Raw genomic sequence first — 25732 nt, 5'->3', positions numbered from 1 at the left:
TCAAACATAAAAGACCCAGCACATTTGGCAAGGTAGAACTCCCACGGCACAGAGCGATGTGCCACTTCAGGCAGCTCGGCACAACCTACAACCGGCACCATGGTCCTCATCGCCAAATGAGAAAAATTAGCGGAAAGTGATTCGCTTGGGATGATGCACAGCCCAATCATCGCGCCCTCTTGGCGGACTAATGCCCACTCGCAGGCCACTCTTCCGTCGCCTTGTGCCACATAAGGACAGCTGCCATCAGGGGCCCCTTTGGCTAAAAATAAAACTATAATCTGCGATGCGAATGTCGGGTTTATTTATGGCTCACACTCACACGTGCTTCCTGCTACCATCTAGTGGCAATATCTGGAAAAAATATTGGACTTAAGGACAAACCATAATGAACCTCATGCAATATGAAATTTTCAAGTTCACAGAATGAATGTTAAAAGTGTCTGGCTGCTGGGCGACGTGCATTTGAACAACCCATGGCTGTACGTGTAGTAATGCTGTTGGATGAGAGGCCTGGTGGCCCGGTGGCTCAGCGATAGAGCGAGTGGCTCGCAATCATCAGGTTGCGAGTTCACATCCTGGTTAGAGGTTAACTTGGCCCATCTTCCTTCCAGGATCGATAAAAATAGGTTCCAAATTGTGCGCAAGTCAACATTGGTTGTCCTATCGATAGATTTGCCACCACCATAGTCATCGAATAGCCGTAAATCAGACCATCTTGAATGTTTCTCCAGGTATTGTGATCCATCGGCCCAAGCCAGGCCTCCTGGATAGGCATAAGAATGAGGAATTTCCGGCACTGGCTCAGGGCTGTTAACGGGAGATGAACACCTCCTCAATGCTTATTTGAGCATGAACTCCCTTTGACTGTTTGACAGTGGAGTGGTGGGCCAGTGAAGTGCTGATTGCACTTGACCTTGGCCCTACAGCATCATCTGGCTTAGGATGTCAACATTGGTTTGTGGTCCCACAGGTGACAGCCATGTCTCGCTGGAAGTCGGACACCATCCTGGCATGGCTGGAGCTCAACATGTCCATGCCTATGTACGGAAAACACTGCCGGGAGAACATAAAGAGCGGCAAGGTAGACACGGCAAGAACCGCACCGGCACGCGCTTGCAGCGTAGCGATCCGTAATCACCCTGGCACCCCGTGGCCGCCTCGCAGTCGTTCAGGTGATAGGCAGGCGACGAATGGGAAGGACGATTGGCAGAGGAGCTTTAGACACAAACTGCCACTGAACTTTTAATATGCTGCTCGATTTCCAATAAAAATTTAAATCGCCCCACATAAATATCGCCTGAAGTTAATTAGATTAGATCAGGCGTGCATTTACAATTAGAGGAGTAACAGACCATGAATTGGACATCGGGGATCATGTTTTTCAAGGATTGTGATTATTACTCAACACATCACATTGTCTTTCACTTGCAATATATTCTGCAAACCACTTCTGATTTTCATTGAGGACGCACAAAGAGATGCACGTCAGATACTGTAGGGGAGGAGAAGGTGGCAAGCAGTAAAACATTCACTAACCTGCCCCTGTATAAAGCAAACGTGGGCACACGTGCGCTCTGCACGAGTGAGGTGGCATCGATTTCTGACCTCGTCAAACACAGTAATACGTGCACGTTTAAGTACGTGTCGGGAGACACGAGTAATTACGCTTGTGGGCATATTCCAATCTTTTAAATGCTCATGCGCACATGGATACGCACGACGCAGCCCAGCGGCGGCGTGCGTGCCACTTGTTGCAGAGATTCACGGCTTGAATTCGGCAGGCCACCCTGGTTATACTGTGGTGCTGCCTATTTACCATCTAATATTGCGCATCGCCTGCTTCACAGTGGACGTTAAAGGTCCCATGACGTCATTAAAAAAGCATTAGGCCATGGGTGCTGGCATCATGGTCCACATTTTTTAAATTACACCGCAAATTACAAATTGCTTCATTGGGAAACACAGCAATCGCGAACCTGAAAACTTAGCAGGACCCTCCTGAAAGTAGTCTTGAGACTCGGTGAGGCTTTCCTAGTTCAACAAGCGTAATAACAAGCACTTGTATGTGTGTACGCCCAGACACATTCACATGCAAGCGAGCGAACGTGTAGTTTTATGTGGAGACATGGGCCTACAAATTGACTCCGACTTGCGTGCACCCACAGCTCCCCAGCCACGCAGGCTGGGTCTCCACGAGCTGCGTGTATTTTATTGGCTACTTCCTGCCACCGCTTGTCACTGGCCATCACTTGTCTCTCACTGCCGGCAGGTTCTGCTGGGGCTGTCCGATGAGGAGCTGGAGAAGGCACTGGGGGTCGCTAATCCTCTGCACAAGCGCAAGTTGCGTCTCGCCATCGAAGACTATCGGCAGGCGGAGCAGGATAGCAGGTGTGGAATCACAGTCTGATTGAGCTCCCTTTGTCTCTTATACTCATTACAGCTGCCAGTGTGCCCAAGCTGCTCGTAATTTATAATAAGAAATAATCATGGACTGGTTTCGACATTCAGTCTCTCATCTGCAGAGTCAGGCTTGCTTGAACCAATGCTGATGAACTGCCAGATTTTTGCATCGGATCAAGCAGGCTGGACTGCTGCTAAGACGCTGAATGTAAAAATTAGTCCATGCCTAGAGATTGCTTTAACCACTGTTGCTGAAATTGTGTTTTGCCAGAAGGCGGTATGGCTGATGGGATGTGTAAAACACCTTTTTTTGGAGGGACAGATATGGGAGGAAGCAAAATAGTTGTTTTTATTCTGCACGTAGTTGTGTGTGTGTGCGCGCGCACGTGCCCTGCTTGTGCATGCTATCATTCTCTCCCTGCTGGTATTGGTGGGCCCCAGCCGGTGCTGTCTGTCGCGAGCGTCCGAGTTGGACCACCACTGGGTGGCCAAGACGTGGCTGCGGGACGTGGGGCTGCCCCAGTACGCGCAGGTCTTCCACTCCCAGCTGGTCGATGGTCGTGTGCTGGGATCGTTGGGCCGCAAGGTAGAAGCCGTCTGTGATTTGTGAATTTGTGACCAAAAATGTTTTTTTCTGAAAACATGAAACTTTAACTTTGGGCAAAATAACCAAATGTACCCATCACACATCCTGCATTTTTCTGAAAATCACTCGGTTCTGGGGTTAAGTCAAGCCATTGACATGGCCGAGCAGTAGAAACTCCGACTGAAATTAAATGCATGTCATGGGGGCATTTCACACACGTTGCCTGCTTGTTGCTCTTGTTTTAGGAGCTGGAAAAGCTGCTGGGAGTCACATCTAAGTTCCATCAGACGAGCATTCTGCACGCGATCGAGCTTCTGCGAAGCGTGGCCTTCGATCGCGAGGCAAGTGCCTCCATCAGTCCACACTGACCCTCATTGCTCAACTCACCCAACACCTGCCCTGCTCATCGCCACTGCCAGTCGGGGCGGTGACATGGCTGAGAGGTAGCGCATTCACTGCCTGTTGCAGAGGTTCATAGGTCGAATCAGGATGGCTGCCCTGGTTGTGACACTGTGTTCCGATGCCACGGTCCAGATTTTCCAAATTTGGTGAATTACTTGCGATCATCGCCCTCTATTGCTGGACCCTCCTGAACAAGAGTCTTGAGACTCTGTGAGGCTTTCCTTGGTTAACAAGCACATCAAGATAACAGCCACATGTGCAGCCGGATGGTGTCTTATTGGCCTCGATATGCGGTGGCTCTTGCAGGAGCTGAGTCGGCGCCGCCAGCTGTGTGAGGTGCGGGATGTGGACACGGTGGTGTGGACAAACCAGCGGGTCATGCAGTGGGTCCGCAATGTCGACCTGAAGGTGAGCGATACACTCACCAAAATCGAAACCATCAGTGCTACCATACATAGCGCAGAGGTGGCCATAGTTCGAATGTTGTCCAATTTTCGATGTAAAATCTTCCCCATGTCGAACTATGGGAGAAAAAGCACCAGCTGCTCAACTGGTATGGCCGTGAGGCTGCCCACAGCCTCCGCAGCCCCAATACGGCAGCTGGCGCTAGTGCGGGCCAATCTCCCTCTATTGAGCAGCATGTCGCTTTAGAAGATCTCCACTTAGAGACACGCGCGGAAGAGTAGAGCAGATGACGACACCAATCATCAAAAAACAGTTTTTACCAGGTACAAAACCCAATGTTTGCCCACTCGCGCGTTTGCCTGCTCGTGGTGAAATTGAGCCGATGCGTCCGTCTCCCCACCCTCACCAGCAGGAGTTTTCTGAGCACCTGGTGAGCAGCGGTGTCCACGGGGCGCTGCTCGTGCTGGAGGGCAGCTTCACGGCCGAGGGCTTGGCGGCCATGCTGAAAATTCCGCATAACAACGCCTTCCTGAGGCGACACCTGGCCTCCGAACTCGCTGTCATAGTCGACCCCAGCAGGTGGGTCCCAGCCTGGCTTGAACCGCAAGCGTGACGCACGACCGCCTGTCGGATCGCTGGAAGGCAGCACGCCAACGCACTGATGCGCAATTCCGCAGCGGCGCTATGCAGCGCAACGCGTGACTGTGCCACGCGGTGTCGTCCGCCCGTCGTTGCTTCTCTGCGGCCGCTGTCCTCGCATCTTGCGGCGTCGCGAGTTGGCATTTGTGCGTTGCGTAGAGTGGCGTGGATTAGCGATGTGCTTTGTTCTCCTAATGTGTGATGTGGGGTGTTGAAAAATGAATGCACTTTAAACTCGCTTCCCTGCACTGGTAAAGGACACACTGGCATGATTAACCTTACTAGTCTGATATAGGTCACACATACTGTATTTCCTGCTCTAGCCATCCAAAGGCTATCAAATGAAGACTGATATTTATGATGTAGTCTCTTTAGGAAGATTATCACTTATGGAATCTTGCTGAGGATGGCCAGTTAAATGTGGTCTGTTTTTATTGTGTATTTACAATGTTAGTAGGTTTTTGGATAGGTTTATGAATTGTGAATATGAAGGGTGTTTACTTGGAATGAAATAAAATCGTCAGTGGAAAGGCCTTCTAGTAGGCGCCGTGGGTAACACCTGTGCCTCACAGCGAGATTCCCGACTTAGGCGTAGAGTTTTGTATGTATGTATGTAGAGTTTTGTATGTATGTATGTAGACTTTTGTATGTATGTATGTAGAGTTTTATGTTCTCCAGTGTTCTGCATTGCATCTCCTCTGGGTTATCTGGTTTCCTCCCATTGTATAAGAAAACAATGTAACTCTATTGGTTAAACATCTCAGGTGAAATAATTCCCAGAAACTTACTTGGGTAATGTTGCTCAGTGCTGCCACGGCACTCTCACCTCTTGCTGCCAATGGGAAGATTTTTTGTGGTCTCCACAGTCCGTTCTTCTGGCTGCTGCTGCTGCTGTCACCTTTGGTCCACATGTCCCCTTCCTGCTCCACCGTCGGCTGTTGCTGCTATTTATATGTGTTATTGTTATTACTACTACTCTTGTTTACCAAGAAAAGCCTCACTGAAAATTACTCGCAATTAGAAGTTTGTGAGTTCAAATCCTGGTTGAGGTTTGACTCAGCTAACCATCCTTCTAGGGTGGATAAAACAGGAACCGCTTTGTAGAAAAGTCAGCAGCAGTTGTCACATGGAGAGACTCGCCACTATGGAGAGCAGGAAATCACTTTCACTTTTTCAGTGTAAAGGTATTTTATTGAGTGTTTAGTTTCTATCATTTTTGCAGTTGTACATATGAAGTACCTTGCCTTTTACTGCAGTGTCCTCAACTTTGTAATTGGATGAGATTCCTTTTCTTTCCCATGGCATTTGAAAATGCAACAGGCTACTCTTGTAGTTTTAATTTTATCAGCCATTCTGCAGCATCGGAGATGGCTGAGTGGAGTCCGCTTGTTCCACCAGAGTACATGGCATGTATTGGGCAATCACCACATTTGCAGTTTGGTGAGCCCGTGATCTTCAATTCATGAAGAAAATATGCGCACCGTGTCCACTTGTTGTTGGGACGCAGTTGAGAGCCGTTCCCACTGTCGCCGGAGCGGCAGAGAGAAACCCAGAGGGCTCTTGCTCGCCTCCTCCGTGCCTTTCTTGTTCAGGAATCGACTTTCCACCACGTCTCATGCGATCGGGTGGCACTGGGATCAGTATCGGCCGACAGAGGAGTTGAGGCGCGAGTCCACAACGGACGTCTCCATTTTAGCCGGGGGGTGCGGAGGGTGGTGGGGATTCGCTGTCGATGTGCAGAGGGAGATCCCTCGGTGTTGCGACATCCTCTCAGATGTTCAATGGCGGGATGTTCGTGAGTACTGGCAGCCGCTGCAATGGCGTAGATGTTAGGGAGCCACCCACCGCACGCAGCGCAGCGTTGAGTGTCAATGCGCACGATGGGAGAGCTGCTGCATCAGACACGCGTAGCGCAGTGTTCTATCATCGAGAATGGAGCACGGCCTGTGTTGATGTCCGAACGGTCCCAGCGTCAAATCCCTAGGAAACCCTTGACAGCTTTTGGATGGTGTTGACCCTAGATTTTGTCTTTTTGCCGGTGGATTCGAGGTGATGGCAATAGCCCAGAGTCCGGTCGAGAGGGATTCTGAGGTGATGGCCAAGGAGGGCTGTGAGAGAATTTGACCTTGAGTGGGCTTCAGGCTTCAATGTTGCTCCAATGAGAAGGAGGTTGCTCCAATAATTAATTTGCATGGGACGTTTTTTGTCAGTATCAAAGTAGGAAAAATAAGAATAGGTTTTACCCGTCATGTCATAAAACAGGTGTTAAGATCTGTTTAACACGTAGGCTTTCGCGACCAATATCATCCGTATTAGAGTTTTTTAGTTATATCGCGTAAATATATAAATGTGTCGTTAAAACCCGCCACCACCCGACACAGCCAACCAGTAAGGGTTGTCACGTAAATAGAACGTGCCAATTCGTCACAAGTACAGCACTAACCGTTGTGTTTGAGAGCCAAGCCACAACATTTACAATCTGAGTACGACATTTCGGCAGTAACGATGAAGCTGGTTGTAATTACTGGCGAAACGTCGTACTCAGATTGTAAATGTTGTGGCTTGGCTCTCCAACACACCGGTTAGTGCTGTACCAGTGACGAATTGGCACGTTCTGTTTATGTGACAACCCTTACTGGTTGGCTGTGTTGGGTGGTGGCGGGTTTTAACGACTCATTTATATATTTACGCGATCTAACCCAAAAACCTCTATTATAAAGGTGTTAAGATATTCAAACACTAAATTGATTCTTTTTGCAAGGAATCAAGTCTGAATTAACCAGATGTACTTGTCCCAGTAATGTTCAAAGACAATGTGTCATTACCAGAGCATGTCTTGTTTGCATGTTTACCACAAGTGTGATTAATGCAAACTCGATTCCTTGAAAAAGGAATCTATTTGGTTTTAATATATTAACACCTGTTTTATTGCCAGAAAGGGTAAAACCTATGCTTATGACTTAAAGCTTTTGTGACTGCAGGAATTCATATTCTTGGGTCTTTCGGTAAAGTCACGTAGATAGGTTCAAAGAAAATAATAAAAAATAACAGAAATTACGACGTTTCAATCGCAACGTCGTAGTTTTCTGTTATTTTTTTTATTATTTTCTATTATCTACGTGACTTTACAAAAGACCCAAGAATATAACTATTCTTATTTTTCATAATTAATTTGCAAATCGTATCCTTGACAATGTGTTTGCAAGTAATTTTCTTCCAGATCTAATCAAGAAAAAGCAGCGTTATAAAAAAAAGCATGCTAAGAAACCAAAATGTACTTAAATGATCACTTGTAAAAATAATAACGAGCAAACACAGATACAGCACCCTCACCTTTCCCACTTTGGACCAAACCCGGGCGTATTCCTCAGTCAACCTAGGGGCTATCACAATGTCACTTCCTGCCACATGAACACAGACGCTCATTTGCCAGACTGTCCAGACCAAATACAATCATGTGGCAGCCAGAGAAGTTATGATTTCTATTGATCAAAATAGAAACTGAACGTTTACGTGCGTGTTAACGATGCAAGTCAGTGTCGTGTTTCAGTGTTTCATCATTCAGCACGTCTGGTGCTTCCCATTGTTCTCATACGTGTATTTTTCTGTCTCCCTCCTTTAGTAAGCTTCCTAAACCCACCTTTAGGATGTAAGTACCTCTGCCTCTGCTTTCCTGAGATGTCACAGCATGCGGACAGCTCACACTCTGGCCTTTAAGAACCACGTGTGCATGCGTTGCTCTTCCCTCTCACTAATATGTTGTCAGCGGTGCTCCATTGCTCTGCTGCAGAATTGGCATTTTGTTTCACAAACAAAACCAAATGGTCTCAAGCACGCTCTCCGCCTGCAAATAGTGTGCGTTAGCCTGTGCTGAACCTACCAAGCAGCATTATGCAGCACCTCCATCCCCTGCGACTCTTTCTGTATGTCTTCCTGTGGCCTGTTCAGAGTGCAATATGACCGGTGACGAGGCACCTGAGAGGGCTTCCCGCACACGCGTGCACACTCGTCTGTGCTGACACAGACATGCAGCATTGTTCACAACTCCACACCGTTCTGATGAATCCGACTGATATAATTACGTCCAGATCACTTGCATAGTCTATATATCTGGGGGCCACACACAATCTGTCCATTAACACAAAGCACCACTGGGACTGAAGGAGCCTTGAGTTTAAAAGGCAAATATGATGCCAGAAAGGCGTCATGAGGCAGACGATTGTTGGTAATGCCATTATACAATCTGCTGCAGTCATGCATCTTCTTCTAAACCAAAATAATATAATTCGATGAAACTCAACATATTCGTCGATCACACAGCCCTAAAAGGAAAATATATACACTAGGCGAGTATTTCGAGCAATGGCTCTCCTTCATAGCACACGCACAATTGTTTCATGAGACTGGCCGCTCTGATAATAGCATATGGTATAAACGAGTGTGTACAGCAGAGTGGATGAGTGCATCGAAGCTGAGTGTACACCACATGCTGCGATGTGAAGGAAGATGATTGTACAGCGACCGTCGTTGTATGCTTATATTACACCCTCGACCCATGCTTGGACCTGGTTTGTGTGCCATCATCATCGAGTTCATGGTCTCTCACCGGTGATTATATTAATACATAGAGCTAAGGTATGGCTGGTTAATTCCACACTAATTACTAATTTGCCTTATGGTTATTGAATTTTAATATACAATATGTAAATGTTTGACCATTCCATCTTTGTGGTAGGAGCATATATTTCCTTTCAGCCGCTTCATAATAGGTTTAGAGAGTTTCAAGAGGACCTACATGTCTTGGTCAATATCTCAGCCGACATGACCATCAAGAGGCCAACGCTTTGGTTTGTTGTTTATGCCTGCCACGTCCTTAACCCCCTGCTGTTCATTAAGGGCCTTGATGATGGTGACTAGAACAAACACCTCAGTAGACTTGAATATTCAAAACCATCTGTCAATTAAGTAACACGGGAATTGGTGCAGCTGCCCACTTCTGCCTGGTTGGGAGTGTGACATCCCATCCCTGAGAGAGCTGTGATTGGAGCGATGCAACTGGGAGTCACCGAGTAGCATTTTGTCCAGTGGTATCTGCGTTCCATGGCAGTGTTTAGGGGTGAACATGCCCAACAAACGGTATGAAAACACAGAACTTGGTAGAATTCTTCCACTGTGGAATTCCCTTCCATCATCTCCATTTCCCAGCTCTTACAATCGGCGGCGAGTTGTTAACTACCTCGCCTGGTATAAAGGAGGTCGTGGGTTCTATCCCCACCCTGAGGCTTCTATTTGGAGTTTGCATGTCTCTCTCCCTGTGGTTTCGTGGATTTTTCTTTGGGTCTTCCATTTTTCCCTCCACATTTAGAAACACGCGTTTAGAGTATTTGGCTGCTATACATTTCCACATGATAAGCCACTTCGTTGAGCTATCATTTGTGGCCAGGTCGCTTCTCAAAAAAAATCTATATAGATCAGTGGGCCTTACCTGGTAAAATAAAATATCTTAGTTTCCATTAACCTTGCTCAATTCAAGAAACACGTGGCACCCTTGTCTATTACAACGTTGATAGTGCTGTTTGTTGCTGACCGTTTAACGCTTTGGAAATTGGGCCTGTGCGCAGCAGCTGTGTTTAAAATACACTGTCTCAATGCCCCCAACTAAAAATACTGCTGGTTTATTATCTTGCAGGAGGTAAAAGCACAGCGTTGGTGGGAAAATGTATTATTTCCAACTCTTTGTGGAATTACATGAATGTTGAGTGTAGAGTTAATGTGACAATGTTTTAATGTGTAAACCAGTTGTTCCCAACCTGTGGTTTGTGAACACGTGGGAGGCCCTTGTGTTGCAGCTCATACGATTTATAGTCGTTTTGATGTCGGTGATGGTGCCCGGTGGTGAGGGTGGACGGTGGTTCGTGGGTCCAGAAAGTTGAGCACCGCTGGTGGAAAACGCAGCTGCACAAAGCCCTGGCTTATTCGCGTGACATATCGTGGCGTGCACTTGTGTTTGTGCGTGGGGCTGCAGCTTTGGCTTTGACAAGGCACGGGAGCGCGAGACCAAGCAGGTCGTGTCTCGCCGTGGCTCAGACACGCAGCCCTTCCTGCGCAGTCACAACGGCAAGGCTAGCGAGCGCCGCAGTCTGAGAGTGAGTGCCCAGCACGGTGCCTGGCTTTCCTCGGAAGACAATTCCGTGTAGCCTACGTCAATATATTGGGGGGGATAATCGTAACGCTCGCATAGCGCCCGCAGTATAGCGGTCAGCCCACTGGACTTCCAATCCAGAGGACGTCGGTTCGATTCTATCTCCCGGCGCAGCAGTTGGAACAACGGTGCAGGTGTCTTAAATCCCCACCGCCCACTCAGCGGTGTAAATGGGTTCCACCAGGTCCCGTGTCGTGGGGTAAAGTCTGGATACGCCCAAATCTTCTAACACATCTGGTCAAAGTCAAAGGGGCAGACCAAATGCCCTCATGAGGCATTTCTGAGGCTCTTCCTCCAGCAGTGGCGTGATGCAGTAATTGCAGGACTGCACCCCTCCCGTGTACTTTCCTGTTTAGTACGATGAGAGTAGCGTGACAGCGCAACTCAGGGAAGGCCAGGCTTGACGTAGATGCTTAGTCAGTAGCTTTTATTTAACCGGGAGACGAAATAAGTCCATTGAGACACATAAACACATGGCCTCATTTGCAAGAGTGACCTGGGTTGGTGATAGTGATCTGATAGTAATGATGCATCTCTGGCTAAAAAGACGTTTAGTAATACAAGGAAGGACAATACATATAAACAGAAAAAAACCCCGACAGGCACACCCTCGCCCAGCCACAGCTGCTTGAACACGGAACGCACTGAAATGTACCAACAATCACAAACTATTTCAATCCGCAATTAAAACTCACGTAAAAGTTACAACATCGAGAATGCAGTTTTCATGACCGAGCGCTATCCTTCACCTCATTATTTATGCATTTCTTCATATGTTTGGCTGGGTGTTATATTTATTGTATAAATGCATACTGTATAAGTTATAGATGTTAAAAGTTTGTATTTGTGTCATTATGTGTCACTTGACACCATGGACAACTTTGCAAATGAGATGTTTCAAGGGAGATTCCAGGTGAAATAGTTCAATGAATATTATTTAGTCCGTGAAGCAAGGGAAAAGCAGCCAAACACAGCTGCTGTATGTAAAACTCGATATACAAACCAATAAAATATGAGCTTACTTGCTTTGATATTCTTCATGAAACATTTGCAGCGATACCTTACATAGTGAGTTGTATGATCGAGATGTCATCGTGGCCAAAGCCGTCGATGCCACCGCACCTCGCCAACGATTTCTACCTCCGCCAGAGCTCCACTTTTGTAAAGTCGAGACATGTAACCTCCAAGCTCTGCCCTGACCGTCTCCCATCATTCGGTCTTAGGTCTACTCTTTCCTTTGGTCACAGAACTCGTGGAGACCACTTCAATTCGCATCTTGGCAATCTGTCCCTCCCCCATCCCCCACACGTGCCCCTCCCAGCACAACCGTTTTGCCCAACCATGTTTATAACACTCACCACATAGCACGTTCGCTTCCAGACATTTGCATGGCTGTGCCTGTCCTGAGCACCAATTTCACAGACTTAGTGTAGTAATGTAACAATATGATGTGACTGCAGAGTGCTGACATTTACATCACCGTTGAAACACGCTGTGCTTTTCTGTTGTGTGCATGTCCACCAGGCTTCCCTGGGGCTCAGCATTAGCCAGAAGTACGACCAGGAGACGGGCGTGTGATGCTGGAGCACACCACTCCGCCAGAGACACGACTGAGGGAGAGGACTCTTCACGTGAAGCACGTTGCCCTCCAGCTACCGGGCGCTGCAGTGGAAGGCTCCAATCAGAGTTCCTCATACTGAATGGACACACATGACACTGTTGGCCAAGGTGGACGTGCTGGGGTTAGTGGAGGCTGCATACGAGAAGCAAGAATGTAGGCTTGTGAGACTTCAAGGTGTCCGTTGGTAATAGGACTGCAACACTCAAGCAAATTGCAAACACAAGCCAATTGGACAAGTCGAGGCCCGGCAGTGTTGGTGACCGGTCAGCTCAGGCCTTGCATGCACTGGCTCCTCTACAGAGTTCACTGACCAACGCCTGTGTGCATATTCGTATTACTGTACGTGACTAAGCAGTGGTCAAAATGTAAACGTAGAAGCGCTGGTATAAAACCTCTTAATCACTCAGCCCATGTTTACTCCATTTTCCCCTCTGTGGAAACAGCGTAATATTGGAATTGGGACCGTTCTGAGAAGTGTCGGTGAACGTGTTTTAGTGTTCTGAGCGGTGCCCGCGTGGCGTTCCGTCGCATACCGGCTCGTATCCAAAACTGTGATTAAGTACAAACACGTGGTGAGTAAAACTGGCTCTGTTTCTTTCACCGCCGAGAGGAACGTTGTGATTCTTTAAGAAGGCCACTTATCTGCAACACTTAGATTTTATTCGTACTATATTTGTTATTTTAATTTGACCAGTATGTGATCATAGAAGCGGCAGCAATGTCACGTACAGGAAGAGAAGACGAGAGAACGTAAATGTCACATTTTTCAGTTCCTCTCAGAGAAACTGTTTCTGTTTTTAATCAAACTTACAATGCCCCGTTTTTAATGACCTGTTTTTAATCACGTTACAAACTTACATACCCCAACAACGTTGATTATTACGATTCTGTCTGGGTTACCTGGAACTCCATTTTACGTGGATACATTAAAATCTATCATCGTGGAGAATATAACGAACACATTAAAGAGCAGACAATACACACTTTTCCCATATCTGCCCCTTCACAGGATTATTTTTTTTGACACATCCCATCAGCCACACGGCTTTCTGGAAGTGCACAATTTCTGTAGCATGGTTCAGCACAAGCAAACTGGACCAATATTGACATTGTCTCATCAACAGAGCCACTTGGGCGACGCTGGTGGACTGCCGCATGTTTGTCGGGAAGCTCCCTCGGTTACAAGTGGGTCCTGGCTGTATCGTCTGCTTGTTTATTTGCAGAAACACTCCCGGTGTCACCTGATCTACAGTATATAATCAAAATACAGCAACAGTTATGTCTTTATTTTTATAAATATACATATTTTAGGTTTAGCACAGATAATTACAATTAGTGGATAGAACTGCTACATAAAAGTAGTTCATACTTGGTCAAAAGTGAATGTTATATGCACATAAAAGTTCAGGTGTCATCATGGTCTTCGGCTTTGGCCATGATGACATCTTCATCCTGCGCAATGGAGGGGGGAAGGGTTGAAGCCTCCGTGTTCAAATTATTTTTCTAAATTGAAAACTCAATTTCTGTAGAACTGCTTGTTGTGTTTAGTTTGTTGTCTTTCCCCCGCACCTCCGATGAGCACGGTTGGCTAAGTACGGTGTGAAAGAAGTTCAAAAACAACAACAACATGCATGAATCTTGCACAATGATGGGTGCAAGGTTTGAGGCCTTCGTGTTCAAGGAGGGTGGCAGGATTATTTTGGTAAAGTCCCAACCATGCTTGACATCCATTGGCAGCTTGTATGAATAATGATCGTGTGGTAATGAATGACTTCGTCTCCACTGGTATGTCGCTAAATAAATCTGGCTTAGCGTTGTCAGTGCTCATGTCCGATGTGGCGAGACGTGCACTGTGCTGGCCTGAGTCGGAGTTGTTGGCTCCAATGTCAGAACTCATAGGCACGGCTGGTTCCTCCACATGCAGGGCATCAGATTTACCTTATGTTTACATTGTGTTAATACCACTAATCTGTTTACCTCATGTAAATCCCCTTTCAGAATGTGTAATAGTTCCACTCTACCCACTGCTCATTACCAGATTTTGACGCAGTTTTTATAGCACGCCGCGCGACCTGGTTGAAACCACTGTGCACGGAATAAGGTGATCACATTGTGTGGTTTGGACAGGTTACAGTTTTATTTTTCACGTGTAACACAATGGGGCTTTGATTAAAGACACTAGTTTTGCCTAATACTCTGATTCAAGTATTAGCTATTTTATTCAAAAACTCTTTTCATGATATTTTTAATAAATTAAAAACTCAACTGTTATCTACTGAACCGTCATCCTCAATATTCATGATTAACCAGCCAAGTGACCGGTAGGGCAAGTGGCTGCCATTCGGAAGGTTGGAAGTTCAAATCCTGTTCGGGGGTTGACTCAGACCATCATCCCTCAGAGTCATTAAAATGAGTACAACTTTGTGGGGAAGATTGACAGTGGTTGTTTAATGGATAGACTCACCCCTGCCATAGGAATGTCGAATTTCCACCGCTGGCTTAGGGCAGAAAATGGGATAAGCATCGCCTCAACGCTCATTTGGCCACGAAATGGCTGACTTTGCCTGGTTCAAGTGGCTGATTAACTTGTCAAATGCGATGCACAGAAGCCAGGCGACACCACTCAAGTGGTGCAGGTGACGTTCCTCATGTCCCCTTCCCAGGAATATTTCCCAGACGTGAAGCGAGAAAGCTCGGGTGGCCCTCGCCACACTGCCACGTGGAAACATCGCTCCAGTGTTGAGATTCGCAGTGAAATGTGGACACACTGCTGTGTCTGAACAGGCAGCACGCTTTGCGGATAACAGGGAACCTATGGCCCCTCCTGGCACTCTTTCAAATATATTCAAAGATATTCAGGATTCCACTGACATTCTATCTGCAAGGTCATGCCATGTGAATACAGCATGAGTATACAGTTTGTGTCGTGGCCAACAACAAATAGCACTAACAAAGGTGACATAAATATGCTAACTTATTTATTCCATTCAGGAACATTATTTTAAGAGCTTCGGAAAAAATCTGATGGGAGGGAATTCCATCGTGGAGCAATGCGAGGAAAGAAGTAAAGGAGAAGTGGTGTGACCTCGTCGCGAGTCGTGGAAACAGTCGCGACAGGAGCGTGATGAGGGGACGCCGGACCGCCAGTGAGTGAGTGACTACAGTTAATTAGTGGCTGCTGGATCATCAGTCAACCTGACTGCTTTGCTCTGAATTCAATCAAGTATAGTGAAGTGGGAACTGGACGTCCCACCCTAGATATCGCAACAGCATTCCAACTTTAGCCGAATCTCTGAATTCTGTCGTCGTATTCATTGTTTGGAGAGAAAGAGGCTTTCATAGGGAAAAAACCGAAGCTACGTCAATGCCTCCTCAGCTGAATTATTAATACAGCCATTCCATGGCAGGTCAGATGAGAATATAGCTGTGGCCAGACATGCAACGATGTCTCAATTGATGCCACGACCTCCTAGCTCTCGACGTGTTCTCCGGTCAATAAGAAGATTGCCCTCACCACCTTTGAGGTTCTCCATGGACTGGCCCCCACCTACCTTTCCCTTCTCACTCTGCCCCGCACACCGAGGCCTTCCTTCGGTCAGCAATCAGAGTCGGCCTCCACTGAGTGGCAGGACACTCTTCCACAGTCGCCCTGCCTGGAATGCCCCGTTGCTCGCCATGCACGCTCTCGAGGCCCTTCTGCCTCCGACTATTTTCTATTAATGCGCCTCCTTCTCATTATCTCACTCGATAAATAAAATAACAAGTATTCTTTTACACAACCAATCATCTGCACAGCCTTCTTGGAGAGATGTAAACTTTTTAAATACGTTTTGGCGAGTCATATGTAGGTATGTTTAACTTCTTTTGCACCGTAATTAGCCAACCGTGCTAATCTGCTTATGTATTTTATTACTTATATTCTCCATAACGATACGAATTGTTTTCATCTGCACCATTACAATACATCGTTCCCCGATCTGCCCAGAAACCCTGACCATCTAGCACCCCCATAAGTCCTGCCACACAAATCCCGTCCATGTGCGTGGCCCCCGTGTACTGCGTGTTGGGATGTAGTTCCATTTAGACACTTTATAAGTCCACATGGCTTTAGTAATTTGTACCCATTAATCAAAAGTGGCATATGCAGTAGGGCAGTGGTAATACAGACATGGATGAAGTTAATTCCCAATCTGGGTACAACCGTAGCTCTGGTGTTGTGTGTATCTGTGGAGTAAAACTAGACAATTGACAGGGGGCTTCTTATGAGTAGTCATTTGAAATTGTCATTGGAAATGTGCATACAGTTTAGGTTAGTTTATAAAGATGGAATTCCTGCCCATCTTATATTTTTCCAAACACGTAGAACCCTGTTCAATCAAGTAATCGAGTAATTTTTAACTCTGTTACAGCTTTGATGGTGTTGCTTGTTGCTGGCCGCTTATTGTGGGCCTGTGAGCCTGCGCTGGACAGTTGTGTGAAGAACCCGCCCTTGTACTCTTTTGTAAATTGGCACAATGTTGTTAAACCGGAGGTTTAAGTGAAAAATACCAAATGTGAGTTGGCACGCATCTTGTGCCTCCGAGCCCAAACCATTCCCTTCCCCAATCAATCTTCTCCAATTCGCTGCTTAAAAGTTACACTTTAAATTTCATACGAAATAATGGAAATTGTCGATATAGTAATTTTATTATAATAATCAAACCTGTCCATTTTAACCCAACTTTTCTCCATCCAGGATGTCCTTGTAAGGCTGCGTTCAACATGTCCATTACACAGTCAAGTTACTCATTTAAGATGACAACGCATTATATTTTAAATAAACTAATATTTTGGATGCTAGACAAACATCTGTTCCATTTTCGATGGGGTACAGTGAAATAAAGCCACATGTACCAAGAGTGGTGCAATGAATGCTCACTTCAGAGGCCTACATCGTAATAACCATGACAATCTATGTCAGTCCACGGTGTTGACTGACGCATACATAGCGAACACAAAATAACAAGTGTAGAAACATTTTAAATCAAGAATGTATATATCCATAATGGAGGTTTTTTGGGTTAGATCCCGTAAATATATAAATGTGTCGTTAAAACCCGCCACCACCCGACACAGCCAACTAGTAAAGGTTGTCACGTCAACAGAACGTGCCAATTCTTCACAAGTACAGCACTAACCGGTGTGTTGGAGAGCCAAGCCACAACATTTACAATCTGAGTACGACGTTTCGTCAGTAACTACAACTAGCTTCATCAGGTGACAGCCAGATTTGTGGAGAAGTCTAACTGTTTCATTCCTTATCTAGAGGCGTTGATGTGTTGACGACCCTTCTGCGCTCTTGCACAATGTGGGGGAGAGATTAATGAGGCAACGTGTATTATGCATGTGCATTACGCGAGCCATTTGATCTTTCCTTCCTGTCTATTGTGTGTATTAAAATAGCCGTACCAACGGTAATCCCTAGTGAAGTATGTTGCCCTTCATCGGCATGCATTTAAATAATGTTTTATTTGATGATTCGCTTCCACGCAGCACTAAGGCGGTAGCTATCCGAACGGGTGGTGGCAGGTTTAACGACACATTTCTATATTTACGCGATCTAACCCCAAAACAACTCTTATGAATGATATTGGTTGCGAAAGCCTACGTCTTAAAATAATGTATACAGTTTGAATTTACACAATTAAAATCACGCAGTCAAACATACATTCAATATTGACACGTGGTGCTCACCCCTGGTTATGTAGAATGTCCTCGAGCTGTCATCAGTACCCAGAAATGCTCTTTCTAAATGTCTGCGTCTCATGGATTCGCTAATTGCGCCATTCACTGATTGGCCTTCACCAAGTGGCGCAGTCGCACTGGCGTCAGGGACTGCGATAGGAATGAGTTCCCTGTGACAGGCAGCAATGGAACGACGGGGAGCAGTTCGCTGCAGAACGTCAACACAACATCACTTAGCGTCATTGTGGAGCATTTAAGAACCACTATGAATAATAGCTGTCCCTCCACATGAAAATTAAAGTACGTTTTACACATCCCATCAGCCATACAACCTTCTGGAAGTGAATCATTTCAACAGCTTTGATTCAACAATGCTACTGAAACACTGAATGTTGAAACTGGTCCAAACTTTGCATGTGAATCAGTAGTCCTGAAATTATGCACTCCCAGAATGCTGTGTGGCTGATGAGATGTGGAGGGATGGATATGGGAAGGAGCGTCGTGTCTGCTTCTTGTTACTTTTCAACAGAGACGCGTGTAGGACAGGAACATCGTGAGCCAAATGTCCAATGGGCTGAAGTGGCTGCTTCGGCAAGCAACTCCGACAACAATTTGCGGGCAATCTTGTTGTTCCCCACGTATCCCTACGGGGACTTATGCTGTGACAGCTTCTGGCAGGTTTCTTTAGCTATGAACATGGAGAATAATTCACTTTCTAGATATTTTAGGCTTCTGAAAGTCCCTGAGTGTTGGGTGACTTACTGAATGTATCATAAGCCAGGGGGGAGTGTGTAAAGCAGTACTTTCAATTAAATGCATTTAACTATTTAGTTTTAAAAGTGAACGGAGAGAAGAGTATTTATCTGCATATGTTGTATGTGCAGCAATGGGTGCAACTTTTACATACCGAGAAGACAATATGGACAGCTTGAGCACTCACTCGTGCGTGGTGTCTTCTGCTGTCCCAGGTTGGCGACTGATTGCACTAAATGTCGGCTAGTAGGAGACGCTCGCACTGGGGGAAGTTGTTCCGTGGGCTCATAAATAACAGCAACAGCGGCACTTGTTGCAGGCAAAACAAACCCGCTGTGTATAACGTCAGTGCTTAATTTGTACATATGTAATTTTTGCAAAGTATACAATATAATAGTTTTGTGATGAAATATTAAGAGGAACTCTTACTGCCACGCAAACACACGTTGCTCCCTGTAGGCATTTTACTTTACAATTTGTTTACACATATGGGTGCAGTCTTGTTTAAAATAACCACAACATTCTACAAGGAGCTGGATCCATACCTGAAGACGAGGCGTATTGTGCATACTACGACTCAAAAGCCCGTGTGGATTTAATATGAATATAAGTATGGTAAACGAACTGTAATTAGTCAAAGTTACAACCCTCCCAATACTTGTTTTGCTTAGTTTGAAACTTCCATGTAAATGAAATAGTGTTCTGCTCTACGCTTTCTTAATTCCATTAACAGATAGCAGATATAACATTACACATCCCGTGAACTCCACGGCCTTCTGTGAGTGAATAAATTCAGCAACATTGGTTCAATCCAGGCAAACTGGAACGATTCCAAAATTTATTGTCCCATCCGAAGAGTCGGTTTGTTTAAATCAGTGGTGGTGAAGCCCCAGAGGTTTGTCGGCATGGAACCACTCTGAGATATGGGTCCTCGCTTGACACAAAACCATATAATACTTAACACTAAGTCGTATAATTGTGGAGAATATAAACATAATAAATAATCAGACAAGATGCCGATTTCACATATTGGTCCTTCCACGTAAAACAATAATAAAAGTTTATTTTACACAACACATCAGTGCGAAGGAGGCGAATGGTCTCCTTATTTATTTATTTTGTTACTGATATTCTCCATAGCGATGCGAATTATTATCTTGTTTTTAATTATCGTGTTTAATTATCTTGTGTTTAATTATCTTGTGTTTAATTGTCTTTCTGACATCGGTGGGTGCCGACCTATGGTCTGCACACCGCTATGGCTCACGAGGCCCTGGGAAGTGGTTTGCCAAACTGTTGTAGTTTTTTTTCCACAAAACAGGACATTTGCTTTACTGTATGGTAGTTTGAAGAAAAGAATGTGATTGTTGACGCTTATCTACCGGTCCAGAGACGTCTGTAACCACTGATGTGGATGGTGAAATGACATCACTCTCACAGCGACGTTCTGTGTTCTAGCCCAGTGTGTCGCTCTGTCCAGGCTGCCTCGTACAAACTCCACGGGTATTGGTGATCCATTTGTGATCAAGGAGATCATTTTCTTGGGCTGTGTCTTAGAAAGAATGAGAACCACTCAAGAGGTGTGCTGGGATTACTATTGATGAATAAACATCGAGCAGCATTCTCTGTAATGTGCACACATTCCATGGTGCTGCTCTGTTCTCATCATGAGCGGTACTTGTGAGCAAGCATCCATGCACCGTTGTCTCTATGCAGGAAGAGCCTTGCTTGGAGGCGGTAGCAGGCACAACATGCACATGCTGCGTCAGGCTTGTGCACCTACATTGAAACGCATAACGGCGAGGCTGTTGGCAAGATGTAGCCACAATCTATCCACTGCTGGATGAACGCCTCGTAATGTCTTCACCGTCATTCATGGTCTTGCAATGCCGTAACCAGCTCGCTCCAGCGCGCGAGCTCACGTCATCGCTCCATCTCTGCAGTAGTTGGACTCTCGGCTTTGTTTCCTCCTTTATCTGACATTCATCACCACTCTTGTCCATCAGGTATTATATCTCGCCTCTTGATGTGTCCTGCCTTAGCACACTTTGTATCTTCTTGGTTCTTTCGGTAAAGTCACGTAGAAGGGAAGTAATAAAATAATAAAAAGAAAACATAATTTTTTAAAATAATTATTTTATTATGTTTTATTATTTTAAAATAATTATTTTGTTATGTTTTATTATTTTATTATTTCCCTTCTACGTGACTTTACCGAAAGAACCAAGAAGATGAATCCCTGCAGTCACGAAAGCTTTAAATCACACTTTGTATATCAGTCAAAGTGTCTCTCATGTGTGTTCTGCTGTCTCTCGGTCTAATTCCCTGCATGCTTCTTGCATCAGTTTTCAGGTTTTGTTCCCATTTGTTTGTCAGTGCTCATGTTTCTGATCCATGTCAAATTAGAAAATATGTACTCATTGAAAATGTCCCTCGAGGCTGTTGCTTAAACCAAACGCAATTCCACGCTGCCCGCACTCGCCTCTTCATGTCATCGTGGTGATAGCGATCGGACTTTAATCATTTACGTACTTTGTTGCGTTTTCCAGTTGTATCCTTCCAACCATTATTTGACAGGGTGCTTAAAAACAACGTGAACACTTCCGATCATTTGCGACGCCACCACGAGAAACGCGCGTCCCCTCCGGGCTCTGGAGGGCACCTGGAGAAGATTCCAGGCACGCGTTGACAACGATGGCGAACACGTGGAGACTTTTACTTCTTGAAGCGATTAATATACATTTGTTATGTTACAGGATATTACCCGTTTTTTTTCCCATTAAAAACGATAGTCCTGTATAAGTGTTAACATTTTTGAAGCACTCTGTATTTGACTAAGCTCAGTCGCCGTGTGATATGTTATGCTCAATTATCTTTCGCCCAGATTCTCCACCGTTGCTAATTTCTTCCATCTATGACTCGTAACCATTAGTTGTTATAATGACTATGCCGTCAGTATATACGAGATGGTGAATGTATTATCTTATATTCTCGGTTCTTTCAGTAACGTCACGTAGATAGGAAATACAAATTAAGAGCAAAAAAACATCTGAACAAGACCGCTTGTGTTGCGATCTAAACGTCGTGGGTTTTTTGCTTTTAATTTAGATTTTTGTTTTCTCTCTACGTGACTTTACCGAAAGAACCGAGAATATGAATTCCTGCAGTCACGAAAGTTTTAAGTGTAAAGAATGTATTATCTTTAAGCCTTCATTTCTCCAATCCAATTTGAATCATCCAATGTTGCTGTGGACAACCATCCTGAAACCATACCTCTTACCCAGACTCCTCTTCTCGTTTGTATTTTGCTAATTTCTACAGCCAGTCTAAGTTTAGCAATTCTCTATAAATGGTTTTGATATTTTCTAAAAAAAAAATATTAAATCTTTAGATTGTGAGAGTTTGAAAGAATCAAATTCATCTTTATTTATTTTATGGGTCTTTCGGTAAAGCCACGTAGATAGAAAATAAAAAAATATCACGTTTCGATCGCAACACAACACAAGCCATCGTCTTCTATATTCCTACAATACTTGTAGAGAGGCTCTCTCACCTAAAGACTATTGCTTGTGTTGCGATCGAAACGTCGTGATATTTGTATTATTTTTCTATCTGCGTGGCTTTACCGAAAGACCCATAAAATGTGTATTCCTGCAGTCGCAAAAGCTTCAAGTCAAGATCCATCTTTATTGTCGACAAACACCAGGCATTATGTTTTTTGATATTAATTTGTATTTTCTAGAATCTGATTCGTAGTCAATATGTGGTAAATAGTAGAACATGATTTTAAAAAAATATATATAAATACAGCTTGTTCACATCATTGACCTCTTAATTGTCCATTATATGGTTTCCTATTATCATCGTGAAAAATGTAAAGTTTATTTTTAATGGCGTCATTCGTGCAAATTGCATCTCAAAACACCGAAGTAGGATTTGCAACGATTTGTAACGAATTGTAACGTGTACAGATTTCTCATTGAGGTGCGGGAAAAGTACAGACAAGCTGAAAGGCAACTCTAACCGGTACCAACAATTGCCCAAGCTCTATGTCCTGTGTTTGGATGTTTGGCCTTCCCCATTAATGATTGTTCTATGCATGTGGGAGGACACCTGGAGAAGAGTCGCGTGAGAGAGGTGAGGGGGGATAACACCCAATTCACAAACAGATGGAGGAGACATGGAAATTCACCCACTTGTTGTCCTGCCATCATACCCCGGCAAGCCAGGAGATGGCACCCTTTGGTAGGAACTGGAGAGTTTCGCCAATGCGTGGTCCATCCGAGCTCAGCGTCACACACTGCTGGGTCACAGGCGTCTGCGAAAGTGAGATGTAAATGGGCCAGAAATATTGATCATCAGTTGTCCCCCTTTTCAATAGAAGACAGATGTATTGCATCGTTCTAATATTGAGGGATTCTTATTGGTATTGATGTAAATACGTCTGCTAATTTTGAATCAACAGTTGGTCCCATTATGTTGATGTTCATAGACTGCACATGGCACATAGCTCTCCATTTAATTCATATTGCAAATGGCAGTGGTAAATGCTCTTTTAACAACACGTCTACACTCCTACAATACTTCTACACTAATATAATACTTCTATAAAACTTCTAGACTCCTACAACACTTCTATAAAACTTCTAGACTCCTACAACACTTCTGCACTCCTACAATACTTCTACACTCCTACAATACTTCTACAACACTTCTACACTCCTACAACACTTCTCGTTTACTTTCTTACTTTGCCCACTACCATCAATGGACTATCTATAACAGTGTTATTTATTCATTCTTTAAAGTGGTGACATCCGTTTAATCATTTTGCCTCGTGATGGATTTTAATCTGTTGCTTCGAATCAGTCTTACTTCTGCTACCTCCTGATCTAAGTTTTTAATATTAACTATTTTGTTTTACTTGCATTTAGGTCTGTCCTCTGATAATATTGGAGAGTAATTTTCATCACCCCAGCCTGTGATCACTGTGATGAAATGTTCTGAGGACAGAAATGTCTCTGACAATCTGGGGCTTGCTCGTGGGAATGAAGTAAATTCGATTTCTAATCTCTCCATGTGTGCTGCTCCATGTCCATTTTTAAAAGGCGTTCATAATCTGTTTATGTCCCTGCTGAGAGCAAACTCAGACATGGTCCTATGTGTTGTAACAATCAGACATTTAGCTAACCACACAGTGTCACTGCTGTTAGCTTTCTTTACAGACAGGAAAGCATTGACCATGAAGCCTGAGACCAGCCAGGGAGTAGGTGGCGCTGTGGTGCGCTCCACTCCAACCCGGTACGGTGTGTACTTGCACAAACTTAAAGAGAATATGAGTTAACAAATCTAGCATGCCATTTGTGTCCTAATTATATATATAACAATGTCGGGGAAGTAATTACTTGTACATAGGATTTAAATGAATGTACATGCAGGCTAATTTGAACGTTATTCCTGCGAGCGAGTAGGCAGCGTGCCGATGCAAGTGGAGCGCTGCTCCTGCTGCTCATGATTCCCTGACCCATTACCTCTCGGGCAAATACGATGCGGAGTGCGCTCCTTGTATCTTTACCAAGGAAATTCTGTGATGTATTGTTCGTGTAGGATTTTTGTGTATATATTTTTTAAAACACTGGTTTTAATGTAAACTTGGTAAATGCTGCAGAACTCTCCTCGAGTTATGATATTAGGGCTTGACACCTGTTCGGTATTGACAGTCCCAGGAATTGGCATCTGTATTCGAGTGGCAAGGATTGAGTTGTACTAAGATCTGGTACCGGTGTTGCATTGCACTTGATTCCAGTGTACTGCACAGTTTTGATAACAGACCTCGACTGATGGAAATCTATCTGAGTTCTGTGGAAAGGTTGGCAACCCCAAGTAGAGTCCTTAAAGGACTTTGCGAATCCAGCAGCCTACACTATTCTATTCCAATGCGTTTCTGAGCGGGTTATGAGTGTCTCTGCCTAATCATGATTCAGACTTATTGCAAAGTTGAATTTAAAACTTTGAAATAAAATGTTTTAAACTCTGTCTGCCTTCTGCACATTTAGAAATTCTACATTATTCTTAAATAAAGTGGTCGGAATGTATATGTAGGTGGCTCCATTGTGAAACATTTTCATCGGGCAGCCCATGGCACGAAGTGTTATCCTTTGGCGAAAGATTGGACTGGTGACCACATCAGCATAGAGGCACTTCCACATGCCTTGAAAAAAGTGTTTTGGAAGTATTAAATAACTCTGCAACAACTTCTTATCTTCTCAGATCGATATTCACGGAGGCGTCTCTGACATTCCAATCCCAGTAATTGATGAGTGTCTTTTTATGATTTGCATGTGGTCCTCTTCTCCATGTGGTCCTCTTATCCATGTGGTCCTCTTCCTGTCTCTCGGTTTCATTCACAGCATGCAACTCGCCACGCATGCCATCTAGCAACCCTCATGACCAACTACACGTCCTCAACGACTTCAGTATCACAGTGGCACCCACTGTGCCAGTCACGAAGGTGGCACCGGAAACTACAGCCCTGTGCGGCCGAACGGAAACCCTGAACGTCTCCTCCTTGTGTGAGCTCACTGGTCAACCGACCCATCACGGGCTCTACAAGAGGAAAGTCGTGAATCGGCTCACCCGATGACCACACAGACGAGAAGGAGATCGACCACATGCTGCCCGTGGACCCCCTCGCTGTTCACACAGTTCGGGTGCACAGAGGCACTGGACCGCCACCAGCAACCTCGGAGCACCGTCAGTGCTTGAGCTAAACCCACATTCGAGACTCGATGTCATGCTGCTCTCTGCAGACGATGCATTATTGTCAAATTAAACATCGCGATCACAAACCGCGTCCAGGCACGGGGCCCCGCTGGGGCCAGCAGCAGCATCCCGCTGCTGCCGCACGGCGCGCCCTCCGTGACGCCACTCCCCACGCAACTTCGCCGGTGCTCCGTTTAACGCGTAGGCTGTGTCGGGTGGCGGCGGGTTTTAACGA

General features: G+C 45.1%; 1 protein-coding gene across 5 annotated transcripts in view; it reads left to right on the top strand.

The window, feature by feature from the left end:
• The window catches only part of KAZN (kazrin, periplakin interacting protein), an 87099-nt gene extending 66193 nt beyond the window's left edge, over positions 1 to 20906 (top strand). The window contains exons 10-18 of one of the 5 annotated variants that reach the window (XM_061568173.1): positions 974 to 1084; positions 2273 to 2391; positions 2845 to 2989; positions 3235 to 3330; positions 3698 to 3799; positions 4206 to 4375; positions 8058 to 8084; positions 10461 to 10581; positions 12162 to 12350. In XM_061568173.1, coding sequence (XP_061424157.1) covers positions 974 to 1084; positions 2273 to 2391; positions 2845 to 2989; positions 3235 to 3330; positions 3698 to 3799; positions 4206 to 4375; positions 8058 to 8084; positions 10461 to 10581; positions 12162 to 12215 — 945 coding nt within the window. In that variant the 3' untranslated portion in view covers positions 12216 to 12350. Of the gene's footprint in view, positions 1 to 973; positions 1085 to 2272; positions 2392 to 2844; positions 2990 to 3234; positions 3331 to 3697; positions 3800 to 4205; positions 4376 to 8057; positions 8085 to 10460; positions 10582 to 12161 lie in introns of all 5 variants that reach the window. The other 4 variants (XM_061568171.1, XM_061568170.1, XM_061568175.1 and 1 more) reach the window with 4 other exon arrangements.
• The last annotated feature ends 4826 nt before the right edge of the window (positions 20907 to 25732 follow it).

Source organism: Lethenteron reissneri, chromosome 40, assembly GCF_015708825.2.
Source record: "Lethenteron reissneri isolate LAM-NWPU_2019-01 chromosome 40, ASM1570882v1, whole genome shotgun sequence".
NCBI lineage: Eukaryota > Metazoa > Chordata > Hyperoartia > Petromyzontiformes > Petromyzontidae > Lethenteron > Lethenteron reissneri.
This window is presented reverse-complemented; position numbering and strand designations above follow the sequence as displayed.